This window comes from Hypanus sabinus, chromosome 15 (genome assembly GCF_030144855.1).
Source record: "Hypanus sabinus isolate sHypSab1 chromosome 15, sHypSab1.hap1, whole genome shotgun sequence".
NCBI classification, from domain to species: domain Eukaryota; kingdom Metazoa; phylum Chordata; class Chondrichthyes; order Myliobatiformes; family Dasyatidae; genus Hypanus; species Hypanus sabinus.
This window is the reverse complement of record NC_082720.1, coordinates 15,993,197-16,013,333: the sequence shown is the minus strand read 5'-3', so window position 1 is coordinate 16,013,333 and position 20,137 is coordinate 15,993,197. Positions and strand designations below refer to the sequence as shown.

Sequence of the window (20,137 nt, the reverse complement as noted above, 5' to 3'; positions counted from 1 at the left end):
GGAGTTTATCTAGCCTTAGCATGTATGGAGAGAAATGGTTACATTGTGAAGAAAGCAAAGGGTTAGGAGAGCTTTTCATAGTGCCCAATTACAGCAAATATTCTATCAGCTATACTGAAGAAGATATAATAATGTGTGTGAGAGCACGCTTTGCATTTGTAGTAGGTTTAGAAACTAGTTACTTAGGCTACATTGAAGGAATAAGAATAATTTCCATTACAAGAATATGATTCTTTTATATTCTATTGAGTTTTTAATAGCACATTTGGTTTATGTTCGCGCCCTTTGAGTTTTCCGTTATTTTCCCTATCCAGTTAAAAATAGTTCAACATAGCAGGGTCTCAGACTTTCTTAAGCATGAATTTATTAGGATTTGGATCTGCTCCTCACAGGGTGGTGATATAGATTCAATCGTAGCCTTCAAAAGCTAATTGGATAAATACTTGAGGAGAAAAGAAGATAAAAGAGAAGGCGAAATACTCTGAACCTATAAAGAGTCCGTTTTGGCCTCCGTCCAAGCTGCCCTATTGTATGAATGGCACCAAGCCCAAGAGAGGTTTGACCATAACCTTATCAAGGCCAGCCACAGCACACTGGTAACACAAATAAATCCACATAGTTCACCACAGACTTCAGCTTTCCACTGCTGGGTTGAAAGGTTATGTCCCAAAGCAGATAAAACAAGGTTCAAAGTACATTTATTTGCAAAGTTTGTATACAGTATACAACATTGAGATTCATCTCCTTACAGACAGCCACAAAACAAAGAAACCCTAAAGAGCCCATAAAAAAGACCGACAAATGCAGAGAGAGATAAAACAAAACAAAATGTGCAAGCATTCAAAGTAAGCAAATAGCATCTAGAATAAAGTGAGTCTGCAAACACAAAGCTCTTAGCAGCTGGAGCAGGCCACAGCCTCAGTTCAGCAAAGAGCGGAGTAAACATTGTGGAGAAGTGAGTAGAACTAGCCTGACTCTCACCTCTGGTCCTAACCCCCCATCTTCTCAATCCATCTGGCCCGCTGTTTAAATTGTCCAAGCATCAGGTTGTTCTTCGCGTTAAGTCCTGGGCCCTGTTGCATTGTTATACTCTGGCCCTGGACCCTGCAGCCACGTTCCAGTCCATACCGGAACTTTCCAAACCAGCTCGGTGGTTAGGTCATTCAAACACCGCTCTCGGTTTTAGGCGGGTGGACCCCGAATCTGCCTCTCCTTTGCTCCACTCGCCCCAAGTTCGCCTTGAACGTGCCTCGACGACGTCTATATGAGTATTTTTAGCTGCCATCAGATCCAGTCCTGTCAAGATAACTTGTTTGTTTACTAAGTGAATGCAGTTCAGAATTCTACAGATAAAGGCATAATCCTTCATCACAGAAACCCAAATGGCTTTGCAAAGACTTGCAATGCTTGGCTGATGCCTTGATATAGAATCTGAGTTCCGCTGAGAAGGAAGCAATCCCTTTAGCTTCTGTGCAACCTGAAGGCCAGAGAATTAGGCTAGTTAAGAAAACTGCAAGATAAATCACAGAAATTGTTTGTTTTAATTTAAAGTACACAGCCAAGGTGTCAATCCAGCTCTAGCTTAACATAATATTATTTTACATCAACTGAAATATTAAATGTAATATTTAATTTATGTATATTGATTAAGTTTGTTGGTGTGTAAATGATCTCTCTGTGCTTTGGCTTTGTTTTTCTCTGAGATTACTTCTGGGCTTGTGTGAATTTACACACAGAGGTTTTAATGAGTTTGCAGTATCGTCTTGTAACAGGTGTCCTTTGTTCATTGATCACTGCAGTCCCCTGCCTGCTCCTTGCAGAAACATATGTCAGAAAGTTCTACTGTTCCAAATATTGGTCTGAGCTCCAAGAAAAAGGCAGTGATAGCAGTAATTCTTGACACCAATATACTTGGATGATGGAGATCTATGGTGTATGGGTGGAATCAGAGGGTGGGCAAGATTTAAATTAATGGCTGGGGGGTGTGGGGATCCAGCATATTTTAAAAAGTGGTGGTTGGGAGTGAAAGGCTGGTTCACATGGTTCAATTTAATATCAGAGAATGTATCCAGTTATGACATGAAATTCTTACTTTTCACAGACATCCACAAAACGAGAAACCCCAACAAACAGATGATAGTAACACCAGAATCCCAAACCCCCTTCCCCCTCCCACACACCAGCAGCATCTGAAGCATCAACCCTCCCCCTCCCCTCCCCTCACTTGCACCAGCAGACGCACTGACCCCCCCCACCCCCCCCCACCGTGCAAGCAATAGCAAAAGCCCCCTGAAGAGACACTGCTCAAGAGTCCATTGGGTGGATGGGAAGTTTTAGATGGTGGGATCGGGGGCTCATGTTAGTGATTGTTTGTTCCCTTGAGGTCAGTGGAGAAGCAGGACTGGGACTCGGGAGTTGCAAAGTTGCAGAAGAGACTGGGACCCTAGAGTTGTGGGTGCACGGAGAGGCTGGGTATTGGTGATGGAGCTAGAGAAATTGTGAGGTGGGAGAGCTGGGTTGGGATGAAGTCAAGAGAGGGATCCGCAGCTGACTCTGCATGGGAAAGATCATATTGTCCAAGAAGAGGCCAAGGTCAGGTATGCTGATACTTCAAATACTCCAGCACTGTTCAAAAGGAAAGGTCAATGATGTCATTCCATGTCACCCTAAGAAGAAAACACTTCCGTAGTGCCTATCAAATTGGCAAGGAGGCACAAAATGACACAGAACCGTTGTTTGGTTTCACTCTAAGATAATACCAATTTTCAGCTGTGTACAGTTATGCTGTTACAGTTCTAGGCAGTTTTGACCTGATGTGAATAAAATAAGCTATTCCTCAGAAACTTGTTGTTTTATGTTCGAACCAGCAGATGGGAAGAAATACTGATAACCCGAGTGACGAAAAGTGTACGTGTGCATAAGGGAGAGCTAAGATTCTGCTTAAAAATCAAGTTGCAAGTCCTATGCGACATGCCCTGGGATAAAATTGGACACCGAGTTAGGACAGGGGAGCAAAACTCTCGTCGAAGGGGAGCTGGATTTCAACCAGTGAACATTAAGCTGAGCACAAAATCTTGCTAAAACTCATTATTACTAGTTTTATATCATCAAGGATATCAACATTACAGGATCAGCTAGTTTGGACTGGATTGCTGTTTGGGTCTCTGCAATTAGCCTCAGTGCTTTGATGTGGGAGAATGAAGAAGTCCAAGAAAGACTGTCATTATGAACAAATAAAGCTGAGCGAGCTATCGGAAAGTGGTCACGTGCAGATGACAGCTATGAATATTGAGCAGACTGTGATGCCTCCCTTGGTTAACTAGTCTCTGAGACTCAATACTTAGCAAAAAGTAAGCACCTTCAGGAAATGATGGGGATAGTGGGGGAATGGGTAAGGGGCACGTGGGGAGAGTGTGCTGTGTACAAAATACATCAAACATATTTAAACTATCTAATATATTAAAGATATGAAATGGAATTGGAGTTGCTTGCTGCTCTTTATTAAATTATGGTGAGTTCTGAATGATACTCGCTCTTTAAGTGATGTGAAGCAGGCAGCCCAGTGAGCAGCGTAGTGGCAAGCCGACTGTCGAAGCGAGCAGGATGAGCCAGCTGTTGGAGCGTTATGCCAGGACTACAATGGAGCACAGTCATGGGGGAATGCGCAGAAGTTGAGATTGCCCTGTTTCTATCTGAATCAGCCAGCTTTCTGAATTGCTTATTTAAAAAAGAAAATTATTTCCTTCGATACTCGTCCCCCAGGTAATAAACTCATTGCGTTTTTAGCTTCTGTGGGAAGGTAATGGAAAAAAATCTGGAAGGTATTTTGTATAAATGCTCATCAGTTGTGCCTGCAACATAAATAAGTAGCAAGAAAGGAGAATGACATTTATATGGATGAGAGGGACTGCAGAGGTAAATGACAAATAGCAGTTTTTACAAAGGAAATGCGTCTGTTTGTAGGTTGGCATGACAACAGCCACTTGACTTCAGTCGTTATCATCACCCCCCTTCCCCCTCCTTCCCACCTCCCCACCAACCCCCTCCCTCCCTCCCCAACCTCCCTCCCTACTGAGTCTAGTGAAAAACGTCTGACTGTAGAACAGAGAGGTTTGAATATTTTGAGTGGAGCATTCAACACTCTGAACACAAGTGCTAGTGAAAAGAAAAAACATACGTGTGTTATCAGAGGATTTTTCTGTCAGGTTTTTTCTCCCTATTGGATGCAAAATGAACATATTTCCAGCTGTCTCTCGAGTAACAAGAATAAAGGGATTTTCGTTTTTGTTACGGAGCAGTATGAAGGGCAAGATCCAATCTATGGGTCTGTGGGATCTCAGCACTATGGTTGGTAACCACTACATCTTTATCTTTCTTGTGTGAGTTGCAATTAAAAGTAAGACTGTAAGTCATCAATTTAAAATCTTCTTTGGGTATCAAAAGAATTCAAATTTGCACTACTCTGCTGTCGGTTTTGTTGTTTTTTGTGAGTGTATGCACGGAAGTCTATACCTCGTTTACTTTTTCTTACCTTGTCTTCTCAACTTTCCTCAGACGGCTTCACTCCAACAATTTGATGTGCAACTGCCACCTGGCCTGGCTGTCTGACTGGCTCCGCCAACGACGTCCCATCGGTCAATATGCCCAATGCACGGGCCCCACTCACCTGAGGGGCCTTTACATTGCTGATGTTCAAAAGAAGGAATTTGCCTGCAGTGGTAAGAAATCATAATAGAGACATTAAGAAGCTTAGCGTTTTTACCAGTGAACATTACCCCTTCCCACAGTGAGTTATACGGAAGGACATTAACTTGGACTTGCATTTTAATTCCTTTTTTTTAACTGAAACCATCTATAACTATTAAAAAAATGGTCTGTGGAAATGCGATTGATTTGAGAGTTTATACTTCTGTGGAAAGGTTTCATGTTTTAATTGTTAGACCTCTGTGATTAGCAATTATAAGAACATTTATAGGTCAAAAAGTATTTTCATATCAGAGCCCTAAAGCAAAAAAAAACTGTAGCAACAAGAAAACTGAAGTAAAAGTAAAGAGTGCTGGAAATACTCAACAAGTCAGGTGGTACCTGTGGGTAGAGAAAGAGAGTTAATGTTTTAGGTTAATGAATCGGTATTAAAAAGCTTGATTGTTTTGTTCTGCTCTGTTGCTTTTCTGAGGTGGGGGAAGGTAAGAGCCTTTTACTGACCATGCATCAGATTTTCAGTGCCAAATTAACAGGAAATCCATGGCTTTATAATCATGAGATCGGGAAATCATTTTAGAGGATACTTATGATCAGTAGTGTTAATATTTTGTCACTCAAATTCAGTTTTTAAGGATTAAATGCCACCTTATTTCACTGCCAGTACTCCAGTGTAAATAACTGAGGCGATTTTAATTCTCTCTCACAAGAATGGGTCATCAACACACCTCTGGAATTTGAACTCAAATCTAGATCTGTCTTATTTTGCTCTCTGCTAGCTATACCAATGTATAATGTATCTGCATAGTCTATCTCTTGTTCTTAATTTGTGTTCATATTCAGCATAAATGACAGCTATGTCATCCTCTCCAGCTCAGTCTCCATTCTGACTTGGACCTCTTTGTTATGGCAGGGTCAAAATCCTAACAATCAGTTAACCACGATAATGCCTTCTCAAAGCCATTTAGGGTTGATCAATAATTGCTGGTCTTGCATACGATCTGCATATGAATGGGTGAATTTTTTCAGGCAGCATAAGTGGCCAGTCAGTTGAACCCAGTATCCCAGCATGTCACAGAGAGAGCTACAGCTGCAAATGGAAAAGTTTAGTCATAACGGGGGTGGGGGGTGGAGTTAACAGAGGTTGACCATCCCTTATTCAAATGCTTGGGGGCAGGAAGAATTTCAGATTTCAGAGCTTTTTTGACTTTGGAATATTTGCATCTATATAATCAGATACCTTGGAGATCGGACACAAGTCCAAATGCAAAATCCATTTAAGTTACATATGCGGCATATATACAGCTGGTGTGAAGCTCTCAGAGAGAACAGTCTATAGTCGAAGCACAGTCTGACGTGATGGGGCTGGGTCCTCCACTGACTGTCAGAGTTGAATTACCACCCCCAACCACATCTATTACTGGGTTTCGGCGCTGCGAATGGCTTCATATCCACCATCGGTTTCAAACAACCACCCATTCCACAGCAACTATGACAGGAGGGGTGAGGGTAGTTTTATATAATACTTTCAATAAGTTTGTGTATGAAATAATTGCCTTCAATTTTCATTTGTCATGATAGATCTTTGCTCATTTCACGATCAACGTACTATTAAGCGTCGTACTGACAAATATACAATCAAGATCTTCATTTTTCTCTTCATGCAGTGTTTTCCTATTTTTCATTAACTTCTGTTCATTATATATGTGAGGTCACTTCTCAAATTGGTGGCACTCAGAGACCTGTACATCACCTGGGAACCTTCCCAGCCACTAGTGGAATTTTCTATTTATGACATCATTCAGCGTTCAAACTAAATTTGGAGTTCAGAGGTTTCCGGATTTTGGAATTTCTGATGAAGGGTACTGCACCTGAATCAGAGTTTGGAATGGAGATGTTTTTCATAGCTGTTTGTGTAACGTGAGAATGGATCCATTATGCTTTCATAAACTTCTCCCGTGTTGACAGTCATCATTGTGCAGTTAGAGTAGAAAATAGGGAATTTTAATGTACTGATAACAGCTTGTGGGCGTTTTCAGGAGCCCTTTGAGGTCACTTTCTGTTAATGTTGGTCTGTGCGGCCCAGTTGAGAAACAGTAAAATTCAATTTAATGTTCTTAACTTCAAAAAGAGTCTGGAGGCTGAAAAATTTGAGTGTGACACTGTTGTTCTCAGCACTATCTGCCTGTAGGTAACTTACTTTTAAGGTATGAGGCAATTGTATCCATTTCCATGGCAACTCACAACACTTGGAAAACAGAACTGGACTCTATTGATTGTAAATCACTTCTGTGGGTCAGACACAGTTTCCACCTCAGTCACTCATGGGGTGACTTCACTCCCCATATATGGACTAGCACTGGGATCAGAACCATACTGTAAATGATCCACTCCTGTTGATCGCTGTGCTGTCAGGAGAGAGGGTCCAAAGAAGGTTCATGGAATGAAAGGTTAATATATGAGAAGTTTGATAGCTCTGGGTCTGTACTTGCTGTAGACAAGAAGATTGAAGTGGGATCTCATTGAAGTCCATCAAATATTGAAACCTTAGATAGAGTGGACATTGAGAGAATGTTTCCTACAGTGGGGAGTCAAAGACCAGAGGGGACAGAGATAAAAAGGAATTTCTTGATGACCTTGTGAAATACATTGCAGGAAAGCCTCATTCTTAACAACCCCAATTACAGACCCCATCTCAGGAATCAATTTCTCTATCAAACTATTATGTACCCATCAACTCCCACAGCTACTTAGACTATACAGCTTCCCACGCTGCATCTTGTAAGGATGCTATTCCATTCTTCCAGTTTTCCTGACTCTGCTGCATCTGCTTTCAAAATGAGGCTTTCTGAAATGTCCTCCTTTTTCAGGAAGTGTGGCTCTTCCCTTCTGTTGTGGTTGATAAGGTCATTTCTCTCATCTCCTCGGTTTTTCATACTCCTCTCAGCCTGCCTTCTTCCATGCAGGACAGAGATAGATTTCTCCTGGTCTTTACCTTGCACCCTATGACCCTCTGTATCCAGCATATCATCCTTGGCCAATTCCGCCATTTGCAGTATGATCCCACCACCAATGACATTATCTCATCCACACCGCTTCCCGCCTTCCTCAGGGACCATTCCTTCCATGACCACCTAGTCCACTCATCCCTCCATACCCATCCCTCTTTATCCCTAGCACTTTCCCTTTCCCTCTTCAAAGATGTAGCATTTGTGTTTGCACATCTTCCCTCGCCACCATCCAGGGATCTAAATAGTCTCTCCAGGCGAGGCAAGGTTTAGCATGGATCACCACCAGGCTTTTCTACTGTATCATTCAGTGCTCCAGATTTGGCATTTTTCCATCCCTTCCCACACCTCGTCCTTCTAATCCTCCAGTCCTCCCATTTTTAAACCTTTTCCCATCTACCCCCCAGCTTGCCCCTCACCCATCTTTCTCCTATGGCCCCACTGACTCTTTCCACCTAGTTAACTCCACCACCCACACTCCACACACTCATGCCCCTCTTCTGGTACCAACTGTTGTTTGCCTCTCCTGCCTTTATTAATGGTTCCCATTCTCATTTCCATTCCTTATCCAAATCCAGCTTTGGTACCACCTTGTATACCTGATCATTTTTGTCCAGCGGCTTTTTCACACTCCCCTCTCCAGTCTTACAACATCTGCTGTTTTGCTTTCTCACCACTCTCCTTGTCAGCCTGCATCTATCATTCACCTGCCCCAGCCTTCCAACTTGCTCATCTCCCTTACGTCGGACTACCTGTCTGTTATCTTACACCACTCCACTCTCTACCAATTGCCTCCGAATCTTTTCTTGTCACTCCTCTTCTCCTCTCTTCCCTACTCTCAGTCTTGGTGCAGGGTCTCAACCCAAAATGGTGACAAGTTCTTTCTTTGTACAGGTGCTTCTTGACCCACTGAGTTCCTCCAGGAGATTGTGTTGCTGGAGCCTTGACATGTTTTCCACTGCCGAGTCTTTGGGATAAGAATATCACATAGCAGTAAGACTAAGACTGAAGCAGCAATATGCAGGCCATAGGGTTGATCATTAAAGTCTAGGTTAATCTCAAAAAGCCTCCAGGAGGACCACAACCTTGTCATGGTTTGGAGGCTTGCATGACTCAATGATCTGGAGAGCTATGTTGGCTGGAGTCAGGGTTTTATGCTTTGGCTCTTGGTAGGGTCACCCATGCCGAACAGATCAAAGGGTATAAGCCAGATTAAGAATGGTCCTTTGGTCCTCCAGGTTCAGGAATTCAGCTCAGGGCTACCAACCGGTAAAACAAAATCGTTATAGAAACAACAATGAAGAATCCTATATCTGAATGACCAGAGACAGACAGAGATGGAGAACCTTCATTGCTGCCCTAAATGCCAGTGGCGTAGTAGGCAGTAAGTAAGTAGGTAATCTCAAAGATTCAATATAATATTATGAGCTATTTCTGGATTATTCAGATTGCTACAGATGGAACATTTTTTTCACAATGCCCAAAATGCTCCACCTACAGTCATCTTCCATGTTAATTCATTTGTCACTTGAATTATACTGTGTTTGCATATTGTAATTCACCTACTTCTGGGGTTATTGTACCATTAATAGATAAAGTTACAAGCAGAATATTGAGTTCTCTTGTTGAATGTTGAAAGGCATGGACAGAGTGGATGTGGCAAAGTAGTTTCCCATGGTGGGGGAGTCTAGTACAAGAGGACATGACTTAAGGATTGAAGGGCACCCATTCAGAACAGAGATGCAAAGACATTTTTTTAGCCAGAGGATGGTGAACCTGTGGAATTTGTTGCCACGGGCGGCAGTGGAGGCCAAGTCATTGGGTGTATTTAAGGTAGAGATTGATAGGTCTCTGAGTAGCCAGGGCATCAAAGGTTATGGTGAGAAAGTGGGGGAGAGGGACTGAATGGGAGAATGGATCAGCTCATGATAAAATGGCGGAGCCCATTCAATGGGCTGAATGGCCAACTTCTGCTCCTTTGTCTTATGGTCTTAGGGTCTTAAGGGTCAGCAATGCATTGAGTTTCCAAAGTTGGAATACGATGGAATCAAGAGTTATGGATAGATTGGGATCCTGTCACCAAGACAGTGAATAGCCATAGTAACATGCAAAATGCTGGAGGATCTCAACAGGTCAAGCAGGACTGAGAAATCATCTCAGCCCAAAATTTCTACAGTTTATTCCCCTTCATCGATACCACCTGACCTGCTGAGTTCTTGCAGCATTTTGTGTGTTGCTCTGAATTTCCAGCATCTACAGAATCGCTTGTGATAATGAATAGCCAACTCCTGTTTGTATTTCATATGTTCGTATACATTATACAGTAAATTACTTTATTTTGATCAAATGAGCAGCACTGACATGGCAATGTTTATTGTCCTCCTTGGGTTGCATGGAATGCAGAAGCAGCTTTCTGTAAGTACTGGGGATTGAAATAGAACAATGTCCTGAAGGATTCTAGGTAATTAGTTCATAGAACAACTTTATGCCTCTCATAACTGATCTCTGGTGGTGGCTAAGGTGTGTTGGATTGCATAAGAAATACCAAGGTTTGATCATTATGATGTTGGATTACATGAGAAGTTTTAATATTTAATTCTGATGGTGTTAAAATGGATGAGGAGTTTCAGGATTTAACTTTGTTGCAGATGGATTGGCTGAGATGCTTTGGCATTTAAATCTGAAATTGCTGGACTGGACTGGATGGAGTAAAGTTTTTGTACCTTTGTGTCAGGTGTATTGTTGGATGAAATGCATTAAAGTGAAAGAGTCAGGCTACGGAGATACAACACTTTAGTGAAGAGGAGTATTCAGTTGTTATGAAAACAACTCTCCTAGAAGTAGTCATAATCTATTATGAACCACAAGGCTTAGACCATAAGAACATAAGACATAGGAGCAGAATTGGGCCATTTAGCCCATCAAGTCTGCTCCAACATTTCATCATGGCTAATCGTGGATCCCACTCAACCTCATACACCTTTTCACCATATCCTCTGATACCCTGATCGATCAGGAAACTGTCAACTTCCGCCTTAAATATACCCATGGACTTGACATCCACCACAGTCTGTTGCAGAGCATTCCATTGATTTACAACTCTCTGGCTAAAAAATTTCCTCCATGCTTCTGTTCTAAAGAGCTATCCCTCAATTTTGAGGCTGTGCCTTCCGGTTCTGGATATCTCCACCATAGGAAACATCCTATCCACACCCACCCTATCTAGTCCTTTCAACGTTCGATAGGTTTCAATGAGGTCTCCCCCCATATTCTTCTAAATTCCACTGAGTACAAACCCAGAGCTGCCAACCACTCCTCATATGTCAACCCCCTCATTCCCAGAAACATCCTTGTGAACTTCCTATGGATTCTCTCCAATGAAAACGTATCCTTTTTACAATACGGTGCAGAAAACTGTTGACAATACTCCACGTGCAGCCTAACCAGTGTCTTATAAAGCCTCAGCATTATCTCCTTTTATATTCTAATCCACTTGAAATAAATGCCAACATTGCATTTGCCTTCTTTACCACAGATTCATTGTAAATTAACTTTCTGCGAGTCTTGCACGAGGATGCTTAAGTCCCTCTGCACCTCTGATGTTTGAAACTTCTCCCCATTTAGATAACAGTCCGCACTATTGTTCCTTTTACCAAAATGTATTACCATACATTTCCCTGGACCATATTCCATAAGCCACTTTTTTTGCCCAGTTTTTCAATTTTTACGAGGATGTTGCCTGGATTGGGGAGCATGCCTTATGAGAATAGGTTGAGTGAACTCGGCCTTTTCTCCTTGGAGCGACGGAGGATGAGAGGTTACCCATTAGAGGTGTATAAGATGATGAGAGGCATCAATTGTGTGGGTAGTCAGAGGGTGTTTCCTGGGGTTTAAATGGCTAACATGAGAGGGTGCAGTTTTAAGAACCTCTCTCAGAACTCTAGGATGTAGTCCAACTGGTCCAGGTTACTTATCCACCACAAGACCTTTCAGGTTACCCAGCAGTTTTACCTTTTGTAATAGAAATGGTGCTCCCTCCTGCTTCTTGACACTCACAGACCTCTGGCACACTGCTAGCATCTTTCACAGTGAGGACTGAAACAAAGTACCCATTAAGTTCATCTGCCCTTTCTTTGTCCCCCATTACTACCTCACCAGCATCATTTTTCAGTGGTTCAATATCACCTCTTACCCCTTCTTTAGTCTTTATACAAGGGGTGATTGATAAGTTCTTGGCCTAAGGTAGAAGGAGTCAATTTTAGAAAAGCTAGCACATTTATTTTTCAACATAGTCCCCTCCTACATAGTCCAACATTTGTGGAGCATACAGATCTTGGACCTCCAGAAAGTGTCCACAGCATGGGTGATTGATAAGTTTGTGGCCTAAGGTAGGAGATGAGTTATTAACTTCAAACTTTCTGCTTAATCACTGGAAGAGTTGAACTGTGTGTGCATTAAACGAGAGCTGTATAACTCGTTTCCTTCTACTGTAGGCCACGAACTTATCAATCACCCATGCTGTGGACACTTTCTGGAGGTCCAAGATCCATATGTTCCACGACTGCTGGACTAAGTGTGTAAATGCAGGAGGGGACTATGTTGAAAAATAAATGTGCTAGGTTTTCTAAAATTGACTCCTTCTACCTTATCAATCACCCAAACTTACCAATCACCCCTCGTATAACTGAGAGAACTTTTGATATCCTGCTTTATATTATTGGCCAGTTTGCCCTCATATTTTATCTTTTCCCTTCTTATAGCTTTTCTATTTGCCTTTTGTTAGATTATAATATCTTCCCAATCATCCAACCTCCCACTCACTTTTGCAACCTCATGTGTCCTTTCCTTGACTTTTATGCAATCTTTAACTTCCTTTGTCAGTCCTGGTTGCCTACCCCTGCCATTTGAGAACTTCTTCCTCTGTGAAACATACCCTGCACCTTGTGAACTATTCCCAGGAAATTCATCCATCAATCGCAACAGTACCTTCCTCCAACCCACCTGGGCAAGCTCCTCTCTCGTGCCTCTGTAACTCCCTTTTTGCCATTGAGTTACTGATACATGTAACTTATGCTTCTCACTTATGGCTTCAGGGCACTTGAAAGCCATTGAACAAGTCAAATGAGGAAAACGTTCTTCCCTTCTGCCATCTGATTTCTGACAGGACACTGAACCTATGAACACCACCTCACTACTTCTTTATTTCTGTTTTTGCACTACTTAGTTAATTTAGTGATTTTACACACACACACAAACACACACATATATATATATATACACACTATAATTACAGGTTATATTTTTATTATCATGTATTGCAGTGTACTACTGCTGCAAAGTCAATAAATTTCATGACATATGCCGGTGATATTAAACCTGACTTTGATTCTGATTCTGATCTCCTATTACAACAGCCCTTCCTCTAAAAACAACTCCCGAATAAGTGAGGCTAAACATCATAATCTCAATAATAGGTCTAAAATCAAATTTCTGACATTTATAAAAAAAATTAACTCATTGAAGTACATACTTTTTGCCATCTATCACTGGGGCTATAAACAGAAATTTCAATGAAGCAGACTTTCTTGTGACAGATAGAATGTAATTAAATAAAATTGTTGTCTCTTCATAAATATGTCCCATGTGGTTCAAAACTCTGAGTCACAAATAGGAACTGGTGCAACTTGTACTATAAAAACAATTAATTTACTGGAACCACGTCTGTGTCAGATATCCACAGTGTCCTTTTAATTAGGATAAATAATTACACATCCCAGGATGAAGGTGGATTTACCCTTTTTCAATTATTGAGGAAGTAATTGGGTTTTTAATTACAGTCTGCTTTCTGCCCCACTTTCCTTTTTTAAACCGGTGTTCAGCTGTAAACCTGAGGAGGACATTCATTTCTGTTCTTTCCATCTGTTTCTAGTCTCCCTGCTGTAAATAACACAGTGTAGCTGTAGCATTACATTATTTACCCGTTTCTATGGTATCCTGTGGGCTGAGGATCACATTTTGCACAGTTAGTGCTGTGCACCAGCTGGTCACAAAGATTCTAGCCTTTACAATCAGAGAGATTAGCTTTTAGTGCATCTCCCGGTGAGCAATTGTTATCAGTTGCACCTCTCACTGCTCTCCAGGTTCAGGCTGGACACTTGTATTCCACCTGACAACAGCACACTTCTTTAAAGTATTTCCTCTTCCTCAAAATGTATTTCCTAAGACGTGAGTTTTTCTGAAGGAAAATGAGCTGTACAAAGAAGAATTCATCTGATTTGTATTAAAATGAGGAGTTACTAAATTTCCCACACGAGGATAGAAAGGGACAAACACAGGAAATGCTGGAGTAACCCTGTCACCACACACCACCCCGAGATTCAAGTTCTTGCAGGCATTCACAGTAGAAAAAAGAAATGCAATAGAATCAGTGAAAAAATACAACCAAACAAAAACTGACAAGCAACCAGTGTAGAAAAGAAGACAATCTGTTGATATACAAAAAATAAACAAACAAGCAAATGAATCCAGTTGCAACTTCTAACAATCCACCTTTAGGAGTTGGAGCTGGAACTGAATGAACTCCGGATCATTCAGGAGGCTGAAGGGCTGATAGACCGAGGTAGTTACACCCAAGGTGCAGGACTGGGTGACAGTCAGGAAGGGGAAGAGGGTGAAATAGCCAGTGCAGAATACCTTTGTGGCTATCCCCCTCAAAAACGTGTATACTACCTTGGATACTGTTGGAGTGGATGACAAAGTAACAGCAGTTGTGTGTCTGGCATAGAGTCTGGCTCTGTGACTCAAAAAGGAAGGGAGGTGAAAAGGCATGCTGTGCTGCCAGGGGATTTATTTGTTAGGGGAACAGAAAGGAGATCGGGTTTTCTGAATGGTATGTTACCCGCTGGGTACCAGTGTCTGGAACATCTCAGATCAAGCCCTCAGCATTCTTAAGTGGGAGGGTGAGCAGCTGGAGGTCATGGACCATGTCGGTACCAATGACATGGATAGGATGAGTGATGAGATTCTGCAAAGTGAGTTCAGGGGGTTAGATGCTAAGTTAAAGGACAGGACCTCCAGGGTTGCGATCTTAGAATTGCTACCCATGCCATATACCAGGGAGGTCAGAAATAGGAAGACCATGCAGTTTAGCAAGTGGCTAAGGAGCAGGTGTTGGGGGGAAGGCTTCAGAATTTTGGGTTGTTAGGCTCTCTTCCAGGGAGGGTGACACCTGTATAGAAGAGACCTGTTTGCACCTGAACTGGAGGCAGACCTACTGCATATCCAAGTGGGAAGGTTTGCTAGTCCTGCACAGTGAGGAGGGGATGTTTAAACTAGAGTTGCAGAGGGATGGAGAGTGCCAGAACTGATGGTGGAAAGCTTGTGGAGACAAATGTTGTTAAGACCGCAGACAAAGTCAGGAATCAAAGAGTTTGAGCATAGTGTGACTTATGTTATGAGCTGTGTATATTTCAATGCCAGAGTATCATAGAAAAGGTAGGTGAACTTAGGGCACCGAGCAACACATGGAATTATGATATTCTAGCCATTATGAAGACTTGTTTGCAGGAGGGACAGTACTGGCAGCTCAATATTCCAGGGTCTGGATGTTTTAGAAATGCCAGAGCAGGAGGAATTAAGGGGAGGAGGTAGGAGGGGTGGTATTACTAGTCAGGGAAAATGCCACAGCAGTGCTTTGTCAGGACAGATTGGAGAACTCATCTAGTGGGTGGAACTGAGGAATAAGAAAGGTATGATATCATGTTAATATTATAGACCATGCAATAGTCCGCAAGATTTAGAGAAACAAGTTGATAGAGAGATTGAAGACTATTGCAAGGAACATAAGTTAGTCATTAGGTGATTTTAACTTTCCACAAATTGACTGGGAATCCCATTCAGTAAAGGGACTGGATGGGATAGAGTTTATCAAATGTGTTCAGGAAAGTTTCCTTCATCAGTGCATAGAAGTCCCAACAAGAGAGTGTGTGATACATGATCTCCTGTTAGGGAATGAGACAGCACAAGTGACAAAGGTTTGTGTAGGGTGACACTTTGCATCAAGTGATCATAATGTCATTGCTTACCTACTGCTTGTTTCACTGCTGGTGTTTAGGGCAACAATGAAGTTCTTCTATCACTAGCAGTGTTCACGGCTTCCTTCATTGTGTCAGTAGCTTCCTCTCAGTTTTCAATACTGTCAGTCTTACAAGTCCCAGGTGGAGACTCAGGAATACCATCACACTTACATGTAGAAGGATTCTTCATTGCTGTTTCCAATACAATTTTGTTTTGCCAGTCAGGGTTGTTGGCCCTAAACTGAACTCCCAAACCTGGAGGACCAGTGGATCATTCTTAGTCTGCCCTCTACCCTTTGACCTGTTTGGTATGGGTGACCCCACCAAGAGTCAAGGCACAAGGCCCTGTCTCCAGCCAACATCGCTCTGTGGGTCATTGAGGCACGCAAGCCTCCAAACCCTGTGACAAGGTTGCTGTCCTCTTGGAAGATAACGTCACTAGTTTCAAAGTATATATGGAAAAAAGACAGGTCTGGTCCATGGGTTGAGATTCTAAACTGGAGAAAGGCCAATTTTGATGGTATTAGAAAGGATCTGTTAAATGTGGACAACACACACAAAATGCTGGTGGAACACAGCAGGCCAGGCAGCATCTATAAGGAGAAACACTGTCGACGTTTCAGGCCGAGACCTCATGAAGGGTCTATTGCATTTTGTGTGTTGTTGTTTGTATTTCCAGCATCTGCAGATCTCCTCGTGTTTGCTGTTAAGTGTGGATTGTGATAGGCTGTTTTCTGGCAAAGGTGTACTTGGAAAGTATGTGCCTGTCAGAATAAAAGATAAAGGTAACAAGTTTAGGGACCCTTGGTTTTCGAGAGATATTGAGGCCCTGTTAAAGGGAAAAAAAAGATGTGCATAACAAGCATAGGCAAGTAGGAGCAAATGAGGTACTTATAGAGCATCAGAAATGCAAGAGAACATTTCAGAAAGAAATCAGAAGGGATAAAAGAAAGCATGGCGTTGCCCTGGCAGAAGATGTGAAGACCTCTAAGGAATTCTACACAAATCCTATGAGCAGAAGGATTGCAAGGGACATAATTTGTCCTCGGGAAAATCACAATGATAATCTTTGCTTGGAGATAAAGGAGATGGGGGAAATCTTAAATGGATTTGTTTGCATCCATGTTTACTCAGGAGACTTACAGAGACATATATAGAAATGAGGCAAAGCAGCTGCGAAGTTATGGACCCTTTCCAGATTACAGAGGAGGAGGAGTTTGCTGTCTTGAGTCAAATTAGGGTGAATAAATTCCCAGGGCTTAACAACGTGTTCCCTTGGACCCTGTGGTAGGCAAGTGCAGTAACTTATCAGAAATAATGAGATCATCCTTAGCAACAGGTGAGGTACAGGAGGATTGGAGGATAGCTAATGTTGTTCCACTGTTCAAGAAAGGCTCTAAAATAAAGGCCAGTGAGTCTGACATCAGTAGTAGGAAAGATGTTGGAAGGTATTCTAAAGGCTGATTTATACTTCTGCATAGCAGCCTACGCTATAGCCTTCGTAAGTGGCCCGTGCCATTTATACCTGTGTGTTGGTGTGTCTGCGTCGCTCTGCAATTCACTGCCAAAACGCTAGTTGGCGGTATGGTTTCTATGCCACTGTGTAGAGTTTCTTTGTGTACTTCAAACAATGGTGACTGAGCGCATCATGTTGGAGTTGGAGCTAATAAATGTTGAACAAGGGTTACTTTTATTGAAGTTACTGCAACGCAGAAAAGAGAGAAGATGGCAGAGGAGGTGGTGTGTATGATCATTGAATAGATTGAGGCAGAAGGAGGGTGAATTATCTGTGCTTGTCCAGCTACTGAGAGACATGGACGAGGAAATGCATATTCTCGAATGTTGACAGGTAGATTTGACAATTTGGTTCATTGCCTCCGACCATTTATTTCACATCAGTGTACGCACAATATGCCTATAGACAGGAGGAAATACGATGCTACCAAGCGGACCAATCACAGTTATTGCGTTCTGCATTGCCGCGATGCGCAGTTACATTTTTGGAGAGGTGTGCGTCAGGCTATGGCATTGGGTACAGCATAGGTCACGCAGCTACACTATACATACGGTGTTCATTTGATGCAGAAGTATAAATTAGCCTTAAGGGACCAAATATATGTGTATTTAGATAGACTGGGACTGATCAAGGATAGTCAGCATGGCTTTGTGCATGGTAGGTCATATCTAACCGATCTTATAGAGTTTTTCGAGGAAGTTACCAGGAAAGTTGATGAAGTGGATGTTGTCTACATGAACTTTAGCAAAACATTTGACAAGGTCCCACATGGGAGGTAATTGAAGAAAGTTCAGGTGCTTGGCATTCAAGATGTGCTAGTAAATTGGATCAGACATTGGCTTTGTAGGAGAAGTGGTAGTAGATGGTTGCCACTCTGACTGGAGTTAGTGGAGTGCCACAGGGATTTGTGCTGGGGTCCATTGTTGTTTGTCATCAATATTAATGATCTGGATGATAATGTGGTTAACTGGATCAGCAAATTTGCGGATGACACTAAGACTGGGGGTGTAGTGGACAATGAGGATGACTATCAGAGCATGCAGCAGGAACTAGACTGGCTGGAAAAAATAATAAAAGCTGAAAATGGCAGATGGATTTTAATGCAGAAAAGTGTGAGGTTTTGCACTTCAGTAGGACCGACTGGTAGGTCTTACTCAGTGAACGGTAGGGCATTGAGGAGTGTGATAGAACAAAGAGATTTGGGAATACAGGTCCACAATTCTTTCAAAGAGGCAGCACAGGTAGATAAGGTCATAATGTAAGCTTTTGGCACATTGGCCTTTGTAAATCAAAGTACTGAGCACAGGAGATGGGATGTTATGTTGAAGTTGTACAAGATGTTGGTGAGGCCTAATTATGAGTAGTTTGTGCAGTTTTGGTCACCTACCTACAGGAAATATGTAAATAAAGTTGGAAGAGTACAGAGAAAATTTACAAAGATGTTGCTGGGACTGGAGGACCTGAGTTATAAGACAAGATAGATTAGGTTAAGTATTTTATTCCTTGGAATGTAGGAGATTCAATGGAGGTACACAACATAATTAGTATAGATAGGATAAATGCAAGTGAATCTTTTCCACTGAGGTTGAGTGGGACTACAGCTGGAGGTCATGGATTGAGGGTGAAAGTTAAAAAGTTTGAGGAGAACATGAGTGGAACCCTTTTCACTCAGAACATCGTGAGAGTGTGGAAAGAAATGCCAACACAAGTGGTGCATGTGAGCTCGAGTTCAAAGTTTAAGAGCGGTGTGAATTGGTACATGGTTCACAGGGGTATGAAAGAATATGGTCTGGGTGCAGGTTGCTGGGAATTTAATTATTTCAGCACGGACTAAATGATCCTGATTCTGTGCTGTGCTTTTCTATGGTTCTCTGATTCTAAATAAAGAAATAATGCTGGGAACATAACTTGTGGAGTGAAGTTGTGTCCAGTGATCAGTTCAGAGTAGTGTTGGGTGAAGTTATCCACACTACTTCAGGAGACTGATGATTGAATGCTAATAACTGTTTCTGAACCTGATGGAATGGGACTTCAGTCTCTTGCATCTCCTTCCTGAGGTAGCAACGAGAAGAGTGCATGACCTTAATGGTGGGAGTTCTTGCACCCCTTTTTGTGGATTTCTCTGACCTTGGGCATTGGTGTTTCCATACCAGATAAATTGGTTTATTATTGCCATGTACAATGAAAAACTTGTTTTGCATATTGTCCATACAGATCAATACATTACAAAAATGCACTGAGGTAGTAAAGCAAAAAAAAAAACAGTGTAGAATAAGTGAGACGCTATCTGTACCAACAGTAGATATGAAAAGGACTCTGCAGAGAGCCGACCCTCATAGTGCTGCCGGGCCAGACAACATCCCAGGCTAAGTACTCAGGGATAGTGCACACTAACCCACTGACATCTTCACAAACATCTTCAACACTTCACTCATCTAGACTGCTGTCCCCACGTGCTTCAAATCGACACCAACATTCCTGTACCAAAGAACTCTTCACCTTCAGAACTAAATGACTGTGCCTGGTGGCATTGATGTCAATCATTATGAAGTGATTTGAACAGCTGGTAATGGCACATACCAAAAACTCCATTGTAAAATGTAAGAGAAAAGATAACTCCTGTGGGAATAGCTTTTCTGACAGTGAAATACAGCAACCAACAAGTCACATTGGGCTTGTATGTGGTAAAAAAAAGGAGGGACATCATTGTGGAGGTATGGTTGCCTGAGCTGGCTACAACTTTATTGGAGATCCATCCACAATTTGCATGCCACAATCCCTCTAGTTAACTGAAAGTGAATGAAGAGAGGTACTGGATGATGACACAGCTGTGTACA

At 42.1% G+C, this 20,137-nt stretch overlaps 1 protein-coding gene across 2 annotated transcripts in view; it reads left to right on the top strand.

Moving 5' to 3' along the window:
- LOC132405319 (slit homolog 3 protein-like) overlaps positions 1–20,137 on the top strand; it is a 630,603-nt gene that overhangs the window by 416,314 nt on the left and 194,152 nt on the right. For both annotated transcript variants that reach the window (XM_059990026.1, XM_059990027.1), the window contains one exon: positions 4,555–4,718. In XM_059990026.1, the coding sequence (XP_059846009.1) occupies positions 4,555–4,718 (164 nt within the window). The remainder of the gene's footprint in view (positions 1–4,554; positions 4,719–20,137) is intronic.